At 29.6% G+C, this 21,560-nt stretch overlaps 2 protein-coding genes across 4 annotated transcripts; both read right to left on the minus strand.

Moving 5' to 3' along the window:
- Positions 1-305: 305 nt before the first annotated feature.
- Positions 306-5,904, minus strand: LOC125369605. Of its 3 annotated transcripts, XM_048372465.1 has the most exons (4): positions 4,119-5,904; positions 2,706-3,242; positions 725-830; positions 306-468 (listed from the first exon to the last, which is right to left on the minus strand). In XM_048372465.1, the coding sequence occupies exon 1, from the start codon at positions 5,308-5,310 to the stop codon at positions 4,126-4,128; it is 1,185 nt and encodes a 394-aa protein (XP_048228422.1). In that variant the 5' UTR covers positions 5,311-5,904; the 3' UTR covers positions 306-468; positions 725-830; positions 2,706-3,242; positions 4,119-4,125. The 3 variants fall into 3 exon arrangements, with proteins under 3 accessions (XP_048228422.1, XP_048228421.1, XP_048228420.1); XM_048372464.1 differs by lacking the exons at positions 306-468; positions 725-830 and adding an exon at positions 1,781-2,440; XM_048372463.1 differs by lacking the exons at positions 306-468; positions 725-830 and adding an exon at positions 1,781-2,440 and having other exon boundaries at positions 2,563-3,242.
- A 758-nt stretch (positions 5,905-6,662) lies between these two features.
- Positions 6,663-9,255, minus strand: LOC8277913 (protein DETOXIFICATION 16-like). Its single transcript, XM_002526161.4, has 8 exons — positions 8,870-9,255; positions 8,140-8,684; positions 7,948-8,034; positions 7,805-7,861; positions 7,477-7,715; positions 7,280-7,398; positions 7,087-7,173; positions 6,663-6,996 (listed from the first exon to the last, which is right to left on the minus strand). The coding sequence occupies exons 1-8, from the start codon at positions 9,140-9,142 to the stop codon at positions 6,928-6,930; spliced, it is 1,476 nt and encodes a 491-aa protein (XP_002526207.3). The 5' UTR covers positions 9,143-9,255; the 3' UTR covers positions 6,663-6,927.
- Between the last annotated feature and the right edge of the window lie 12,305 nt (positions 9,256-21,560).

The following is a 21,560-nucleotide window of genomic DNA, read 5'->3' on the forward strand; positions in this document are numbered from 1 at the left end:
AAAAAAAAAAAACCTATACCTCACTAAAAGATGCAAATTCAATTTCCCTCTTTTAATTAATTTGTATGGATTTGAGTGATGAACTAGTATAAATTGTTATTGTCAATATTCTCACTAAAAGTTACTTTCATGATGTTTAGGATAGGTTAAATAGGATTTCATAATCAAAACTTTTAAAAAAAATTTACATGCGCAGACAAACTTGTCATTGCTAATTGTCTAGCTTAAAGGAGACTCTCCTGTCATTTTTATTATATCAACAACCACATAAATTTAATATTCTTGGGAATTTAATTCAAAAGCATCAATAGAAGATGGTTATAATTTTGTCTCAATGATCCAAGATTCTTGAAATTTAATTCTAGAAAACAGAGTTATTTCTGTTTGTCATCTTTTATGAAAATGCATCAGCTTTTCTGGAGTCTGGATGGCCATTGCACTACCTGCCCTGTTAGTAACTTTCCTTGCCTGCAAAAAGAATGAAAAATATGAGCATCAAATAAAAATTTAACGTTGTATGAAATGCACGGTGTATAATTGTTCCTCCCAGTCAGTGCATAAAATTATGATTGAAAGAGAAGTTGCATGCACAAACATTGCTGCTGTAATTCCAATCTAGAGACCCCGTTAATCACAAATATTGGATAAAAATCTGTAGTTTGTATTGCATTCTAGTAAGGACAGTATGATTTTTAAAGAAAATAGAATCCTGAAGCTACCTTACCTTCCCTCCAATATGGTATACGAAACCGAATACGACAGGCCGACAAAGAATTCCAAGAAGGTAATAGCTCCCAAATTAACATATGCCCCAACCTTTTTGCAAGTCCCTGCAATTGTCAATCGTAGTCATGATTAGGACTAATACATAAATTTGTTCCTAAACCTAACGCCTTCTAATTCCTCTCTTATTGACAATGAAATGCCAAAATAGGAATATGAAATAAAATTAGAAAATATGTTCTATAATGATCCTTGTATACAGAAATGCATATTCAGATACAAATTGTGATGAAATAATAGTCTTATAGATCAGAATATATGTTCTGTATTGCCGACAAAAATGAGTATTCAGATACAATTTGTGATGAAATAATAGACTTACAGACAAGGTGCAGTCTGCCATTGAAGCACCGGAAAGAGCAGATGAACAACAAAACTTATAGATAAATATATATCGATATATAAATCCCAAACAGGAGAGAACTGAGACTAGAGGTCCTGCTAACAGAAGCTGCTGCTTCATCTCCATAAGCAGTTCCTTTTTTATGAATCTATTTCTTGATTCACATGTATTAACTCCTCGAGTTACATCAGGTGTTTGAGACCATGATTCATGAATTTCTAGATCCATTTTTGTTCTTTTTTCTGTAGTAAGTTGCATGTATATATATAAGTCTTCAACCAGACTGTTAATTCTAGCTCAAACCATTCAATATTATTTGTAAAGCTGACTTGCAATGCAATATGGATATCCTGACATTGTATTTGTCTTTTCTTCTCAAAATAAACAAAGCCATCAGGCCATGGGGGTTTCAATGCAAGTATAACATGGCCATATATAGAGAAAACAGAATAGCAATTGCATGGGTTGGTTGGGTCCTTTAGGCTTTTAAACTAATCCAGGCGCATGGGCAATCTCAGTGATGCCGTGTGTCACGTAAGTTTTGTTTTATCCCCAAACTTCGCAAACGTGCAGCCTAGCTTACTTGATTTCCCTCGAAGTTAAGATTGCTAGTCAGCCTTCCCTCGGATGCCAAACTCGATAAAATAGCAGCAATTACGCAAACGGAAATATGCTTAAGAAAGTGGCACAAAGAGAGCACAAGAGTTTGAAAAGGTAAGCTTGTATATTCTCTCTATATCTTGGTGTTGTATGTTCTCTCTATCTATCTCTTACAAATAAAGCATGGAGGGGGTATTTATAGGCATGGATGGCCACCATCTCCACCTCCTTAAAAGAATGTTCTAGAATACTATTTATGTCCATACAAGTCTAGAATATTCTAGAATAGCCTCCATGTGTCTAGAATATTCTAGAGTATTCTAGTATATACAAGAATTGTTTCCTCCCTTCTAGAATGTTCTAGAAGTATCTACACCCTTCTAGAATATTCTGGAAGTATCTACATCCTTCTAGATTGTTCTAGAAAGTTCTAAACTATTCCAGAGTGTCCTAAAAGGTTCTACACCTTTCTAGAGAGTTCTAGAGTATTCTAGAAAATTCTACACTAGTCGAGAGTGTTCTGAAGAATTCCGCACTACTCTAGTACTCTCGGCAAAAAATTTTGGATTTGAAGCTCCACGGTGTGACATTCTCCCCCACTTAATCTGGCAACGTCCCCGTTGCCTTCTCCTCATAAGCTTTGATTTGCTCCTCGAATTGCCACAAGTCGCGAATTGGCTCCCAACTTGCCTCACTTTCGGGAAGTCCCTTTCACTTGACAAGAAACTCCGTCATTGGAGGTTGGTTGGATTGTGGCACCTTATAATGGGAGATGATATAGTCCACCTCTTTATCATATTGAGCCCACACATTCAAAGGAGCTCTTTTCGACTTACCTCGGCTCAGGTCATCGCGATCCTCCTTATAAGGCTTTAGCATGCTCACATGAAAGACATGATGGATCTTGATGCCTTGTGGAAGTTCTAGCTTGTACGCTACCTTACCCACATGTTTGATAATAGGGAAAGGTCCATCGTACCTTCTTCTGAGTCCTCAATGAAGTCCGTCGACTTTGCCATACAAGTATAGCTTGACAAGCACCTTGTCCCCTTCCTTGAACTCCATTGGTCTCCTCTTTTTGTCCGTCCACTTCTTCATTCGCTTGGACGTCTTCTCCAAGTAGGCTCGAGCAACGTCGGCTTGCTCCTTCCATTCCTTTGCAAGCTTGAAGGAGGATGGACTTCGGCTTGACCAATCCATGGCACGACTCTTTTTTAAAAGATCCGTCAAAGGAGTGGCAATGGAAGAATAGCCCTTTATGAACCTTCGACAACAGTTCACCAAACTAAGGAAAGATCTTAACTCGGTCACCTTGGTTGGCGGCTCCCAATCTTGGATAGCCTTCACCTTTGAACTATCCATCCTTAACTTTCCATCGCCAATGATATGCCCAAGGAATGCCACCTCTCGTTGGGCAAAGGAGCATTTCTCCTTCTCCTTCTTGATGTAGAGCTCATTATCCCGCAAGGCTTTGAACACTAACCTTAGATGCTCTACGTGCTTCTCCAAAGTGTTGCTGTAAACAACAATATCGTTAAGGTAAACAACGACAAACTGATCAAGGTAAGGAGCAAGTACCTTATTCATAAGTGTACAAAATGTGGCCGGTGCATTTGTGAGGCCAAAGGGCATGACAAAAAACTCGTACGATCCATATCTCGTCATGCATGTTGTCTTTGGCTCATGTCCCTCGGAAATGCGCACTTGATAGTACCCAGACTGCAAATCCAACTTGGTAAACCACTTAGCACCACCAAGTTGATCGAAGATGTCGGCAATGTTAGGAATATGGTACTTATTCTTGATTGTGATCTTGTTTAGCGTACGGTAGTCAATGCATAACCAAAGAGAACCGTCATGCTTCTTTTGAAACAAGACTGGCACACCATATGGAGCTTTAGATGGACTTATGTAGCCTGCATCAAGTAGCTCCTTGAGTTGCCTCCTTAGTTCCTCTAGCTCCGGAGGCGCCATTCGATAGGGTGCAAAGGCGGGTGATTTGGCTCCCGGTTCCAACTCGATTTCGTGGTCCACTTCTCATCGTGGAGGAAGCTTCTTCGGCAGCTCAGGCGGCATAACATCTTTGAACTCAGCAAGCACGCCATGGATAGGGCTTGGAAGTGTAGAACCATCAACATGGGACCTTCTTCCACCTTGAGGGTTGCTAGGAAGGTTGGCTCCTTCCTTTTTACCCCTTTAGAGAGTTGGATGGCCGATACCATAATGTCTTGGCTTAGCTCCCTCTTTATCGGCACCATACAAGGTTGGCCATTCTCCATTATGCACATGGTGTTGGCGTAGGGAACTAAGAATGCCTTCACCATGTCGAGGAAGTCCATGCCAAGATAGAATCGTTGATCATCAATAGGAGCAATGGTGATATCGACCTTACCTTGCCATTAGCCTATTTGAATGTTGGTCCCTCTCGCTATGCCAATGATAGGTAGCCTATTAACATTCACACCCTTGATGAAGCCTTTTTCCTTTTTATAAGGCAGCCCTATAGAGTCGGCTACCTCCTTCGCCATATACACCGTATCAGCCCCGGTATCCACTATGGCTTGAATGCTTTTGCCTCCGATGTTAGTCTCCACGTACATCCGACCATGAGGCTTCTGCTCCACTTTAGCTTGGATGGCATTGAGGAGTCGAAGGGAAGTAATTCTTCGTTCTTCTTCTTGTTTCTCCTCTTCAGTGATTACTAACGCTCCAAGCTTCCCACGCTTTGGACAGTCGTAAGCACGATGAGGTCCATCGCAAATGAAGCAAGCAAGCTTTTCCGGAGAAGAACTACGCTTGTCTTCCTTCTTCCACTTGCCTTTATCCTTATACAAAGCCTTGCCATCCTTTGTAGAAGATTTTCCTCTATCTCCACCACCTTTGTCACTTCCTTCATACTTCTTTACCTTTGGCTTGAATGAGTCCTTCTTCAACTCTATTAAGGACTCGGCAACCGCTATCGCAGTGGCAAGGTCTTGCACACCTCGCCTTTCTAGCTCCAATTGAGCCCACCGAGACAAACCATCAATGAAGGCATGGAATGCTTCTTTCTCTCCCAAATCGGGAATCTCCAACATCAATTCGGGGAATTCTTTCACATATTCCCGAATGTAGCCATCTCTATGTTGGAGTTGTCGAAGCTTTGACCTTGCCTCTTTCTCGGTATTGTCGGGATAGAATTGCTTCTTAAGCTCCCGCCCAAAATCATCCCATGTATTAATGGTGCAAAGGCCCTTTTTCACATCCTCGCACCTGCGTCTCCACCATACGGTAGCAATATCGCTTAAGTAGAGAGATATGGACTTTACCTTAGTGGCGTCGTCCACTATGCCCACTGCATCGAAGTATCTCTCCAAGTTCCACAGGAAGTTGTTGATCTCCCTTGCACTCATAGCCCCACCGTAGGCCTTTGGTTTAGGAGCATCAACTTTGTGTACCGTTGTTACTTGCGCTCCCCTACTATTCGCCAACGCGGCCTTGCACAAGTTAAGCTCCACCTCAAGCTTATCGACCTTCTCCAGGCATTGGGCAAGCAACTTCTTAAGAGCCTCATTATCCCTCGCTAAAATTGTCGGCGAGAACATTTAAGGCACCTTGCATCTCCCTTCGAAGCTCCCCATCGTCCTTCTTGGACTCTAGCTTCTCAATGTGAAGGTCCATGTCTTCGATTTTATCACACCAATCAGACATGGCAGTCTCCACCTTGATTAGCCTTTCCTCCGTCGCGCCAATCACGTCGCGGGACTTATCCCTACGGCCCTTTTCGCTTTCCTTTCCTCCTTCCCATGGAGTGAGAGGAGCGGTAGAAGTGGATTGCTCACCAACTTTGGCCGTAATCTCGTGAAGATTTTCCTAAAGAACTCAACCGCGCTCTAGTGCCAACTGGGCTTTGGTACAAACTTGGCTCTGATACCAACTGTCACGTGAGTTTTGTTTTATCCCCAAACTTCGCCCACGTGCGGCCTAGCTTACTTAATTTTCCTCGAAGTCAAGATTGCTAGTCAGCCTTCCCTCGGATGCCAAACTCGGCAAAATAGCAGCAATTACGTAAACGGAAGTATGCTTAAAAAAGTGGCACAAAGAGAGCACAAGAGTTTGGAAAGGTAAGCTTGTATATTCTCTTTATATCTTGGTGTTGTATGTTCTCTCTATCTATCTCTTACAAATGAAGCATGGAGGGAGTATTTATAGGCATGCATGGCCACCATCCCCACCTCCTTAAAAGAATGTTCCAGAGTACTACTTATGTCCATACAAGTCTAGAATATTTTAGAATAGCCTACATGTGTCTAGAATATTCTAGAGTATTCTAGTATATACAGAAATTATCTCCTCCCTTCTAGAATGTTCTAAAAGTATCTACACCCTTCTATAATGTTCTAAAAGTATTTACATCATTCTAGATTGTTCTAGAAAATTCTAGACTATTCCAGAGGTTCTAGAAGGTTCTACACCTTTCTAGAGAGTTCTAGAGTATTCTAGAAAATTCTACACTAGTCCAGAGTGTACTGGAGAATTCCGCACTACTCTGCACTCTCGGCAAAAAATTTTGGATTTGAAGCTTCACTGTAACACGTGGCTATGTAAGCAATTGCTTCAACTGTCTGCAGGACTTGGATAGCTGCTGGTGGTCTAGGGAGGACTATCGCTGCTACTTGCACCAGGGGACTTCACCAAAATGCCATTTCTCCTTTATTGCATGTATTATATTCTAAATCTTTGAGAGCTTTGAATAAGAATTGAAGAAACCACTAGGGTTAGTTTATATTTATAGGGCCGTAATATATGGAAGCAACAAGTATTGAAATTCTATCTCTTCGATTACTGCACCTTGTCACTTGGATTTATATTCTCTTCCTTAATGTTTACATGCGTGAATGTTAATTAGAAGGTGAATCGTTTATGTCTTTGTAGTCTCCCCAAACCTGAGAATGTGTTTATCAATAGCATCATAATAAATATACTCATCTATTCCAGGATGATGGATTTTTGCTTACAATTCGAAATCATTTGGTACATAGGAAATACAGTTAGACCAAACAACGGTTTAACTCTTCCCTTTCCATAATTCATAATCTCTGAAAGGATTTGAACCAGAGACTTCCAGGTACAATCCTAAGCTTTTAGCATCGAGCAATAACCCTTTGGTACTACAATGCAAGATCAGGCTACAAATGCTTAAAATTATTTCTGAGCCTCATTTATAGCGATGAATCTTCAGGAATGAATGTGGCAATATTGCTGTAGACTCTATCACTAGCTTTCTTTGACTGCAATGAGAGCACAAAAATACATCCTTGGCATGTAAATCAAAATCAATAGGACATGATATAAAGAATTAATTTGTAAAATTAACTTACTTCTTCCTCCCAGTTGGTGCTCAGAGTTTTTGCCAACAGACCTAATGCTTGGACAAAGAGTGCAACTATAAGTCCTGTCCAGAGGCCCTGTAGAACCAATTTCATGTCATTTTCTCCATTTCTTGCATCCAAGTCAACCGGTATTGTAATGGCAAGAAATTAAGGAAAGGAATATTGTGAGAAGTAAAATTACCTTCCCTCCAATGTGGTAGACAAAAGCTAATAGCACAGAACAAGGAATGCCAACAAGATAGTAAGCTCCCAGATTAATCATAGCTCCAAGCTTCTGCCACCCACATCCTCTAGCAGTTCCTGAAATTTTGCAAATGAGACAATCTAAGCACGACCTGAAATAACCGGTAAAGACCATTTGGTTCTGTTGCCACACACCTGAAAGCACAGATTGAATGCCATCACAAAAATGGGAAGCTGAAATCAAAATTAGCATTTCTCCCACATATTTCACTACTCTTTCTTCTGTACTATAAAAGTAGCCCCAAACTTTATGGCCTAGTATGAGGATGAAGGCTGCCAAAATGCCTTCTGTGGCAACCATGCATACCGCAATGCATATTGCTAGACAAGCTGCTCTTGGTTGCCCAGCACCAAGTTCATTTGAAACTCTTGTACTAAGGGCATGAAAAGAATATGCGCAAAAGAACTCGTCAGGAGAAATAAAGTAGAAATGCAGTTAGCAGTAATTTTGGTCCAAACTCACCTTATAGCGCCACTGAATCCAAGGGGTATCATGTATATCATCGAACATGTGTTAAGGCTGGCAATATGACACAGTTGGCAATAAGCATGTCTGAGATGATGGATAGGACTGAAACCTTAAGAGAAGGTTGCTTCAAGTCTAACCTGATGGATAGAACTGATGTTTCAAGTTTTGGATGTGGAAGAAGACCAGATAACAGAACCATCATCTCAAATGACCAAATCTCCAAGCTGTTTCAGTACAAGATACAAATAAAGAAAAGGACATATCAAAACTTGCTAAACCCAAATGCACTGGCATGATTTTGTGCAAGACTGATGCAAATTCAAGAGTACCTAAGCATTACAGCTGAAGGAATTGCTAGTTTAAGATAATTGGGAATTCCATAAAGGGCCTGCATAGAAAAACCAGTCCAAGTCTTCTTGCAGGAAGGAGAGATGCTGACATAAAGTATTAATAAGAATGCATAGATCCAATAAGAGAAAGCATTTGCCAGCGCTGCACCTTTATTTCCAAGTCCAGACTTGAAAACAAGAATCCAACAAATAAAGATGTGAAGTAAAGTTGTAATTCCTGAGCTAATCATCAGTGGAATCACATTGTTCTGAGTCTGCAAAAATCTAACAAGACATTCCTGGATGGCAAAACCGAATATGCAAGGAATCATGAAATGAGCATAGCGTCCGGCCTCAGCTGATATCTCTGGGTCCTGTCTGAAAAACAGAAGAATTTCACCAGCATTCGCCCATATAAATGCAAGGGAAATGCTGACAAAGAGAAGAACAATCATTGCTCTTTGTAAGTGTATACCAAGCATGTGATACTGCTTCGCTCCATAAGATTGACCACATAATGTATCTAATGCACTTCCCATTCCTCTCTGTTCAACACACAAAGAGAAGATCTGTTACACTGTTTTTAAGTATGTGAAACAAAAAATAAATAAATAAATAAAAGGTTTTGAGTTAATGGTACCAGTCCTGTGGCTGTAAGTTGTAAATTTTGATTCTAGTTTCCAACCAGTTAACCAAAGTAAGTGAGATCAGAAGTGTGGTACTTTCTTACCAATAAACTGAAGCCGGTTACTGAAGCGAAAGAAGTGGCCATGGAAGCACCAGCAAGAGATAGCTCTCCAAGATGACCAACAAACATGACTGATATAACCTGTAAAAGAAATATCAAGAAATTAACTGATACAAGAGGACCAGCCAACTTGAGCTGCTTCTTCACCTCCAGGACGATCTCATTTTTAGTGTATCTGTGTTTTGATTCTAATCTTCCAGCTTCAGAGATCAATGGTGATTCAAGATCACTTGCTTTTAGTTCTTGTACATCCATAAGTATCGTCTTATGCAATGCTTATCTTTTTGCTTTCTATAAATAAAGTATTGAAGTTTTAGAAGTTGGGAGGTCACTAAATTCCATATAAATGAGATAATATTAGATTGGCTCGCCAAAAAATAATTATGGATGAATGAAAAATTGATATTCAATTTGATGCGAAAGAAATCGTATAACAACTAAGACTTATATAATATATAAGAGTCATATAATCATGATAATCATGATATGTCAAAGGCTAAGAACTAATGATAATTAATGGACTAAATACTATTTATCTCTCAAATTTGGTCTAATATACAAATGAGTTATGTATTCTTTTATTACATTAAAATCTTATTGATTAGTAAAATTAATTATTATCTATTCCGTTATTAGTCAAAGGACTAAACCGGTAATTTAAAATTATAATTTAATCCTTAAATTTATTATCAAGTATCAAACTCATCCAGAATCAATTTTATTATCAAATTAAAGAAAAAATTTATATTTAGCATAAGTTAGTTTCAGTGTTTAATTAAAGTAATTAATTAATATTATTTTTCTTACTATAATTTTTTTATTTTTCATATAATTTAATTCAAGCATATTTAAATATTTTAAAACTATTTAAATTTACAAAAATATTATTAAATTACTATATAATCTAAATTTAATTATTAATATAAAATAAACATTTCTAGTTAAAAATATCATTCTATTATTATTTGTATTAAACATTAGAGTTAAACTACATTGAAAATAAAAATTAAATTAAACAGTCATATCTTAATCTAGTAAAATAATTTAGATGTCAATTAGCTTCATAGAAAAATATTGAAGTTGATAAATCCACTATCAATGAAAAAGATCAATGATAATCTTATAAGTTAAAATGATGGAATTAATACGATTAATATTTTTATTTTTAATATAATTTAATTTTAATATCTAATAAAAATAATAACTTTACCTATTTATTTTATTTAAGAATTTAAAATTTAATTATATAGTAATTTAATAATACTAAATTAAAAAAATATTTTTAATAAGTTTACATTTTTCTAGGATTAAATCATGCAAAAAAATAAAAGATAAGCACAAGTAAAAGAATATTAAATTTATTATTTTAATTAAACATTAAAACTAACTTCGTTAAAAATAAGATTTTACTCTAATTTGATAATAAAATTAACTTTGTAAGGGTTTAATACTTGATAATAAGTTCAAGAATCAAATTATAATATTAAATTATCAATTTAGTTTTTGGACTGACACGGAACGAAATAATAGTTAATTTTTTATACAACTCAGCGAGATTTTATTTTAATAAAAAAATACCGAAACCAAATTATATATTAAACTAAATCTCAAGAGTAAATAGTATTTAAATTAATCATGAAAAGATATAAAAAATTCTCATGATTTACTATATTAGTTAAATTAGTCATTCTTTATAAATATTAAATCTTCTTTTCACACAAGAGATATATAAAAGATATATTTTACTTTTCTCTTTTTTTTTTTTCTTTTTCATCCCCAAATGTGATAGAGCTCATATATACTTGAAATTCTCTATTACAATTGTTGTTTATTCATCGACTGTATTAATTTGATGTGTCATGAGAAATAGGTCATATTATTCTCAGACACCAATAATGAGGGACAAATCTATTTTACAAACATTGTGCAATAGAGGAGTTTTGAATTTTTGAACATGTTCATCCTAATTTTTTTTATTTTCTAAGATTTTTACTTTAGTATCTCACTAAAATTTGAATTTTTAGACTGCTATTATTATTTATTTTATTGAATTACTTCCTGATGGGGATTCCTGATGCTTCACATGTGAGATTTAAACCATTTCTATATGTACGACATGTAAAATATTCTCTGTAATATCAGTTGACTGTAAAATAAATAAATGAGTGAATATGTAAATATCTTGGTGCTAGAAACAAAAACAGACACATGCTTGAAGGAGCAAAATAGGCCAAAAAGCTAAGCATGTCTTGCCAAATTTGCATTAATTTGGTGGAAACTGATGTAAAGAAATTGACAAAAATTTGCAATCTAGATACAGCATACTTATTAATATCAATTTGTTTCCAAAAATAAAATCTGCAATTTTTTGCAGTTTAATGATATCTCCACACTTTGCACCCACAAGTTTAGTTTGGTGTTAGGTATATATTTCAATTTAAGAAAAGTTTCAGTTCGAATTTTCTCGATACTTCGATCACAGCTTTGTATTGGCAGATAATTCAGGTTCGCAAGTATTCCTTTAGTAATTTTATTATAAACTAGTTGTTTTATTCACATACATTGCCCATAAATATTAATTATTCAGTTCGATATTATTTAAAAAATAAAATAATATAAATATTTTTAAATTTAACATCCTAAATATTTTTAGTATTAACATAATAACAAAATGCTTTTACTATAGTAGATTAATTTATCAATGAATCTATTTCTAACTTATAAAAATTAATTTTAATATATCGTTAAAGAAAAATTAAGATTCACATATATTATAAAAAATAATTTAATAAAAATAATTGCATATTAGTAATGTTATGTTACTTTAAAAGGTAAAATATAACAAACACTTTCTAGTATGAATTATTTTTTTATTTTTCTACTTTAAAAAGTTAAAAAGTTAAACTCTTTATTCTAATAATTTATATAGGTTTAGAACTCCAAAATATTGGCAAGTATAATTAAATAAAAATTTGATAATTTATTTTTTAATTATTTTTAAAGTATTGAAAGAAATAATCTATATTACTATTTAAATTTTATAAATATTTTATCATATCAATTACTTTAAAATTATTGTTAATGACCTAATGATAGGATTATTAAGTTAAAAACTATACATACTATATAAAAACATATTAATACATAAACTCTTATAATATACATACTTTTCTTAAAAAAATTAAATATATTTTTATTATATTAAAATAATAATTTAATACTCCATATAAATATATTTTACATACCACTAGCTATTACTTTCTTTCTTTTTAATTCGAAATAATAATTTTCATATATAAATATAGTATTATATTTATTTTATTGCGTTATAAATCTAATATCATTAATACAATCTCACAATTTAGACGGGTAGCTAACTTTTAATATAACTCCAAAATTATATCTTAATTAAAATTAATATTAGATAAATTGAGTAATTGTATTTAATTTGAGCACTACTATTATCATTACTATTTTCTTCTTCTTTGTTTTCTTAGTGGACTACTATTATCATTACTTTCTTCTTCTTCTTTTCCTCCTCCTCCTCTTCCTCCTCACCACCACCACCACCACCACCATCATTATTATTATTATTATTATTATTATTATTATTATTATTATTATTATTATTATTATAAAGTTAATATAACGTATTAGTAATATTTTTAATCTGTTTGATGATTATTTGCATTATCAATTTATATAACAGCTCAATAGTATTATCTTTACATGTTTATTTTTCTATTATGTTAATACTGAGGATACGTACAAGCTGGTATATAAAAATTTATAGGTTATTTATCTCATCTAGTGTCTTTTTATTTATTTATTGTTATTGTAGTATATTATTTTATTTTTTATTACATTGATATTGAGTTGTATATATAATTAATATTAAAAATATAATTCTTTTAGTATATTAAAACTATTGTTAAAATGCTACTCTTTAGGATTCAAAAATATTGTATAATTAAAATTTTTTTTCATTAGTTAATATAATGTTAAAAATGTAATTGTATTCTATAGAATTAGAATTATTATTAATTTAAAATCCTAATAGAGTTAGACTTCTAGAATTAGACTTATACTAAATGAATTATATATTATATTATTAAATTAAATTAATAAATTACTAAACTAACTTAATTAGTTAACAAATTAGTAAGGTTCTATTGGTAAATTTATGGGGTAATTAAAAATGACTCCTAAGGTTCAGCGTAATTTGCACTTCATTGTCCAATGTTTAAAATATGCACTTTCATCGTGTTCTTTTATATGTCGTTCATCGTAATTATTCTTCGGTTAGTAGTCTATTAGTCTAGTGAATTTTGAGTTTGTCAAAATACTGAGATATCATATTTTATTAACTTAAAATGACATTTTTACTCTTACAGGAGTCTAAATTAACCTGAGATTTATTTTAGAACGAAACAAAGACATTTTCACTTACATTATAGCAAAATATACAACAATTTATTTTTTTCCATCTAAAAAAATTAAAATTCCACATTTAATAATAAAAATACAAAACTAGACAAATTTTATTGCCCTTTTCAATAATTTCACACAATATTAACACCTAAATAAACAATAGTTAACACGACGGATAAAAATATATATTATTAAAAAATAAGAGATATAAATACATGTTATGCCAGAACCTCATGAGATATTTGTGATTTTCCGATAAATTTATACATTTTTCCTTCCCGCACTTTCATATATCTTATGATAAGATACAAGACGGTATATGCATTAATCATTTTCTATACTAAAGTTTGTCCCAGATAAATTTCACCTGTAATCCTAAATTAGAATTTTAATCTATCTTTAACACAACCTGCAGCAGAATGTTGATTAAATTTGAAGTTTAAATAAGCGCAAGTTAGCTTTATTTTATAGAGTAGTCAAAGACTGAACTTTAAATCTTTCAATTATAAATAAAATTAGTGCCTACCCGGCGGCAGATTATGGTCAATTCCTAAAAACAATTAATAGAGTGGGCAAGGGCACTTAAAACAAGAGAGTTGTTGGAAAAGGGCAAGGAGCCAAAATGAATGTGGACTTTTGAATTTTATACTTTTGTTACTGGATTCTTGAAAGATATGTCAATTTTTCTTCTCTTAATTTATATATATATATATATATGAGAAAGTGTAACTGCTTGCCGTTGCATATTAGAACTCATTAAAGCTCGATTCGCATCATTATGTTCAAAGAGAACTCCTTAGCCTTTAGACTCGCTTCGGTGACTTCGAGACCTCGATCCAACCCTTCAGTCTCAAAAACTTGAGCATGGACGGATAGATGCCTTACGGCCGTTAACTATTAAGTATTTCATATATATCAAGCAATAGTACATTCCACTTTATCGACGATTGTCTGTTTCAAAATGGAAACTATGCTTGAAAAACGGGTTGATTATTCGAGTTGTTTTGTCATTGTTGTAGGCCCCTCACTTTTATTACATCGATGTGGATTGTCTCGCGAAATATATATATATGTGTGTGTGATTTATAAGAATACCGATTTATTTTTGGGACTGTTGATATGTAATATTATCTCGTTTATTTTAGTGTTGTGTTTATGCAAGTATTAAAAAATTGATACAATGATACTGATTTCATAGCTATTTTTTTTATTTGAACTTATTTCAAGTATTTGTTTAATATATAATTTTTTTTATCAAATATATAAGCAAATTTTTAGGTTGATTGAATCAGTGGCGGATTCATTCAATTTATAAGTTGTTTTTTCTTATGATTTTTTGTTTAAACTTAATTAATGTGAATTTACATGTGATGTTTCATTTGATTTTTTCAATTAACAATGCTTATACAACATTAAGTTTTGGCCTTCTAAAAATTTAAGTGAAGCTCTGCTGCTACTGTGCCTACCTTTATTTTAATATTAACAAAATTATATTACTAAAAGGAAAATAAGTGACAAAATTAATCAAAGTAGAAAAAAGTGTGAAATGCGATAGAATAAGTGACAAAGAGTGAATGGGGATAAATATAAAAAAAATTATTATTTAATTAATAGATAATTAATTTTTTAAATAAATAAAATTAAAAATAAAATTATAACTAAGAGTTTGAAAATAAAGAGGAATATAAAAGTTGTGCCTTTAAATAATATTAAATAGGCTATTAGGAGTCAACTAATTCTCATAAGAATAAAAAAATATTTTGAAAAGAATATAACTATTGTGCTCTTATATGATATTAAAAAGGTGTTTAGTTTAGAAGTTTTATCCAGTTGATAGCATTTTGTTTTACTCAACATCTACATTAAACCGTTTGGTAACAGCTAATAGTTGATTTAGTTACAATTAGCTGCTGATTATATGAGCTCTAATTTAAAACTTTTTCATAGCAGTTGATAATTGATTTGGTTTGATATGTTTATTTAGTCAATATTATTCTTATTAAATTTTTTAATAATAATGATTTACTTTAAGTTAATTTTATATAATTAATTTTTATAATTGATGATAAAATATTATTATTTTAAAATTATACTTAATAGTAAAATAATTATGATATTTATAATTATAACATTTAAAATCAGAATTTTTTTAATTGCTAAGATTTAAATTTTAATCCTTATCTTTTAATTAATTTTTATAAATAATAAATAAAATCGAGTTAAAACAAAATTACTTATAGCTTTTTTAATTATTTATTAATTTATATCTTTGAAAGTAGTGTTATAAAATAAATATATTTAAAGATAAATTATAGTCATAATGGTTATTTGAATAGTCATAATGGTTATTTGACTTACAAAGAGCAATAACTAATATAATTTTACCAAACAATTTAATTCATTAACTATCCACTGTCAGCTATTAGCCATCAACTACCGGTTATCAACTATACTGATTGGTTGAACTAAATGAATACTAAATATACTATTAAGTTTTAATTATTCTTTTCACAATGAAAGTGTTCATAATTTGTAACACAATAGTCTTTAAAAATTGAGAAAAAAAGTTAGAATAGATATAACATTTTAAGAATTGAGAAAATAGGCTAAGTCATATTTCGTTGCACATAGGATAGAGAAACAAAGTTAAACCCTTACTTATATATATGGTAGATTAATGTCCGCATAGTGTATGGTTAATAATATATTTTGATTGTAATTTTTTATTATGAAAATTTATAAATTATATCATTAAATATTTAAGATATTAAAAATTTATAATCAATAAATAATATAAATACATAATACTAAATGAGAAAATATAATTCTTTTAATTTTTCTAATTGCTTATTAATTTTTATAACGTTAGAATCATTCACTAAAAAAAGTTTATTTTTTTCTTTACACAGTATTTAATAATATTTTATAGTTTGTACCTTCTAATTTTCTCGTTTGTTTTATTCATAACATCTATATGAACTTTAAATTATTATCACACAAAATCAAATAAACTAAGCATTTTAAAATTATAAACTAAGTTAAATTATTTCATATAGTTTAGTTTAATATTTTAGTATTTCATTTATTTTTAAAATTTTTGATTGATTTAGTATTTTATATTTTTAAATATATAATTTAATAATATTCTTTTACTAGCATATATATAAGTAAAATATTTTATTTTATTTTTAATTTTCTAAATTTCATAAAATTTAATTTAGAAATTAATTTTTAATTATAAGCTAAAAATAATTTATTAATTATATAAAATTGAATTCCATTAATTAAGTTTTCTACTTAAAGCTTTACTATGTTGACTTAATTCCAATGGAATATATGTAAGATAGAATAGGAAGAGTGATAAATAGTGCGAATGAGTATAACTAATATGATAATTAAAAAAATTTAAAACTTTTAATTAAAATTTGAAATTATAAAGAATAATTTGAAAAAAAGGACTATAAGATAATTAAGATGTTACATGTTGTATACAATACTTAAATTTGTTTTTATCTAAAGTAGAAGTTATGTAGAAGAATTTGTAAAGATTGAAGAATATAAAATATTAAGGTGTTAAAATTATAATATAACTCTTTAAAATAATAGAAAATATGTTATAATACATTGGTTCTATAAGAATTAAGAAAACCAGTCATTGCCCATATGTTGTATAATTATTATTATTTTTTGGTAATAAAATCTGGTTTATAGATAAAATTTAATAGAATTTTTAATATTTAATGTTAATTTATAATATTCTAAGAATAACAGCAAATTAAATATTTTTAAATATATGTTAGATTTTTAATATTTTAAAATTTAATAATATAATAATATAAAATTATTTTATAAATATTTATAAATTAATTTTAGTAGTATATAATTAATATTATCAATATAATTGATATTACTAAAAGTAGGATTAGAAATTACTATATAATCAAAAAATATATAATTTAAAATTATATTTTATAGAATACAAATCAGTATCTAAAATTAGTTAATATAATATTAAAATATAATTGACATATTATTTTTTAGAATATAATTAGAAGTATTATCTAATTAGAAAACTAACTTATTAGTTAATATAATATTAAAATATCATTAATATACTATTTTTTAGAATTAGAACCATTGTTTAATTAAAAGTATAATTTATTAATCAATAAGTTAATAAAGATAACTATAAAATTATACATAAGTATGAGTTCCACGTATAAAAATAAAAATGTCAAAATAAAAATGCTTTGTATCAAAATATTAAAAATATATTAAAAAAATTATGTCTCATAAATTTATATATATATATATATATATATATATATATATATATATATATATATATATATAGATAGATTAATAGGAGTCATAAAAATAACTATTAAAATATTACTTTTTTGTATATATAGAATCTATAATAGAAAATTATTTCATCCAAAGATTAAAGTTACAAAATGAAATTTAAAAAATAGTTTTATAAATCTCGATAAATTTCACTTGTAGTTCCTTATTTAGCATTTTGAGATTATTAATTATATAATAGAGATTATTAATTATTCTTTCACTTGACTATTAATATAGATGGGGATTTCTTGAAACTTTTGTTAGTTTTGCAAATGAGAATATCGATGATTATCCTACGTTAAGCAATTTTTCTTTTATAATTTCTTGAATTTTGATGTATTTTATAGGAAGTTTATACATTAATCCTAGTAAGACATTTTTCAATTAAATTTGAAATAAAATTTTATTGAAAAAATTTTCCATGAATTTCTAGGATTATAGCATATTAATAATATCAAACTATTACACAACATCATATTTTGAGTGAGGTTTCTTTCAGAATTAGGTAAATAAGTTTTTCATGTTATTAAATTAAAATATAAAAAATATTATATTAAAATTTAAATTTTACAATAAAAAAGTGTATACTTATTTTTTTTTGAATCACAATTGAAAAGTATACTTAGGTTTAGGGACCCAAATGAAATCCACCCATAAGCTCTCATTATTTTCATTCCAAAACAGTAATAGAAATTTTTTACCATTAGTTATTTTTTACACAATAAAAATAAATAAAAAATAAATATATTAATCTCTATGCTTAGTTAATTTCTATGGATTTCATTAATTTTTTATGGATCATTTAGTTCTCTCATAGAAATATATTTGGTCGTTTTCCAATTAATTTTATTTTATTTGGATTTAGTTTAAAACTAGAAAGTTTATTTATGACATAAAATAGTCACATAATACAATATGATTTTTTTTACCAAATAATATTGCCCAATTTACATGATTGGAAAATATATTATTTTATCATTCCTAAATCTGTTTAAAATTTTGGTTTATTTTTCCTTTTAATTATCAATTAAATAACTTATGGTGAAAAATACTTTTCATTTCTTAACATAAATATTATTATCTAAAAATATATTTTAAAATATATTATTTTAGAATTATAAACTTTTATTGAATATATTATAAAAATATCATTTGTCAATTGTATTAGACCTGCAAAAAAAAAAAATAAAAAAAAATCCTAGTTGCTTCATTAATGAGCCGATGCAGCTGTAAGAGTATTATTATTGTTGTATGCGTATTCATTAATATTCAGCATCACGTCGTAACCTTGAGGAGGGGACCAATGTTATTTTTGCAAGTGATATTCACGCTCACCTTTGATTGGTGATAATATTATCCACATCATTTTCCAAGATATCTCTCCCCTCTTTGATAACTTCAACAATTATTACAATCCCTTAAAATTAGATTTACTTCTTCAAAATTTTAGAGTCACCGTATTAGGGTTGAGTACGAATCTCGGTCATTTCCGTCCGAACCGAATAATCGTACTGAAAAATACCAGAATCGAAATAACTGAAATTTTTTATAACCGAATTGAACTGATCCGAATTTTCTTACTATTACGGTATGGTACTGGTTCTTTAGTAAAAACCGTACCAGAACCGATCCGTCTTGTATTAATCCGAACCAAACCGTAGAACTGAATTTTTTTACATATATTTATTAATAATTATTTATATTATATAAATAATACTTATTAAAAATAACTATAATATTATAAAATATTTTATACTTTATAAAAAGATTATTTTATATTTATCATTTTATATAATTCAAGCAATTATTATCGAAATAAGAAAAAAATACTACATATTAGAAGTAACTATAATATTATAACGTACTTTATACTCTATAAAAAAAATATAAATTATATATTAATATATCATATAGTATATTGATACTAATATACATTACTCTAATACTAAATTTATAATTTACTATCTACTAGCTTAACTCTAACACCTTTTATTATCACATACTAGAAGCCTACACCTAACAATTTGAACACATTATCTTTCTCTTTGGAACACACCGCCGCACCTTCCATTTTGCAATTCAGAAAGACAAAATCCCTAAGGTAAATTTCTAGACAAAAAATCAAAAGTAAGAATAAAGAAATTGGCTCGTGTAGACATCTTCCTATTTAGAACACATCGCCGCATTTCTTAATTTTCAATTCAGAAAGACAAAATTCCTAAGGTAAAAATTTCTGGACAGAAAATCAAAAGGAAGAAGGAAGAAATTGGCTCGCCTAGACGTCTTCCTCTTTAGCGCTCTCTCTTCCCATAAATGTGCCGCCATTGCTCAGTCTCGGGTATTTTTCTTTTCTTTTTTTACTTTTTTACTTTTATTTTTGCTGGGTAGATTGTTGGCTGCAATTGTAAAAAATATTTTATTTTAATGATTGCCATTTGTAAAATATTTTTATGCTAGCAGTAACATATATTTTAATGGTTTATATTTGAACATTGAATGAATTATTATATTTACAAGTGACTAAATTGTAAAAAATGTTGTTCAGAAATGTGATTGCAATTCTAATTCAGATTTTCTTTAGGTTGGTAATCATATTTTCTCTAAATATATTTGATTAAAGATGAGATTAAAGTTGTGTTTGTAAAATTTTTTAGAACCGAAAATAGCACTGAACTGAAGTGTATTTAACCGTAAAAATTGATACAATATGGTATGGATCCTTTTATTTTTGGTATGGTACTGGTACCTTCAACTTTAAAAGAACCGAGATTTGGTATGGTACAGGTGATTTATAGATAACCGAATTGGACCGATCCGTGCTCAACCCTACATCATATAACATGGGTAATATAGTGTTTCAATGCATTATAGATCGCAGTTTATAGTAATTTTTAATGATTTTGTATGTTTATTAAATGAAAATCATAAAATTTCAGATTAATTTATATACAAATTTGATGAAAAATTTATATAAAAATATTTTAGTATATAATTTATATAAAAGTTATATATTAAAATATATTATATAAATTTAATTTGAATTTCATTTGAATAAACACATAAAAATATTGAAAGTCAGTATAAACTATGACATTCTAGTATAACTCAATTATGAGTTATACTTTTAATTACCAAGTTTTTATTATAATTGGACTATATTTTCCATGCCAAAACGTGATACAATTTTTCTAATCTAAATGGATTAATTCATTGATCAAATAAGGCAAAGTCTACCTAAGTCTAAATGGATGAATTTATTAATTAGATATAATAAAGTTCATCTAGGTCTAGTTAAGTTTTATGATTATCCTAATTTACTATTTTCTCCTAGCTTAGTCTATAACAATTTTTTTAGAATAATTGATATGGTCTTATGTCTATATGTATTGATTTTAATTTAAATGAATAAAACAAAAATTATAAATAAAATAAATAAAAGAAACATACACTTTTAATCTAAAAGAAAATAAATATACACACTTAATCTAATTTAAATAAATAAAACAAACAATTAAAACACTTAATCTAGGTGAATTAATTTTAAGAAATTGAAACTATCTAAGCAGGTGTTTGTCTAACTAATAATAAGGAAATAAGTACAAAGAATTAGTGGGGATAGATGCTTGTATTAGTAGGACGGAGAAATGGTGATAGGAGAAAGAGATATTATTTTGTAGTGGTAGCTTTTTTGTTTTCTTATGAGTCAGCGAAATAAAGCTGACTTACCAATTCTTTTATTAGGTGCCACATTTCCAAAGCACCACTATAAATATTCAAACTCAGCCGCCGGAGAGTCTTTTTGAAATAAAACCTTGTCAAACCTAAGAATGTGTTTGCAAATGACATCTTAATAGCAACCATAGACTTAGCCTATCGGTAGGTGCCTTTTTCTAAC

The sequence above is a fragment of the Ricinus communis genome, chromosome 3 (assembly GCF_019578655.1).
Source record: "Ricinus communis isolate WT05 ecotype wild-type chromosome 3, ASM1957865v1, whole genome shotgun sequence".
Taxonomy (NCBI): domain Eukaryota; kingdom Viridiplantae; phylum Streptophyta; class Magnoliopsida; order Malpighiales; family Euphorbiaceae; genus Ricinus; species Ricinus communis.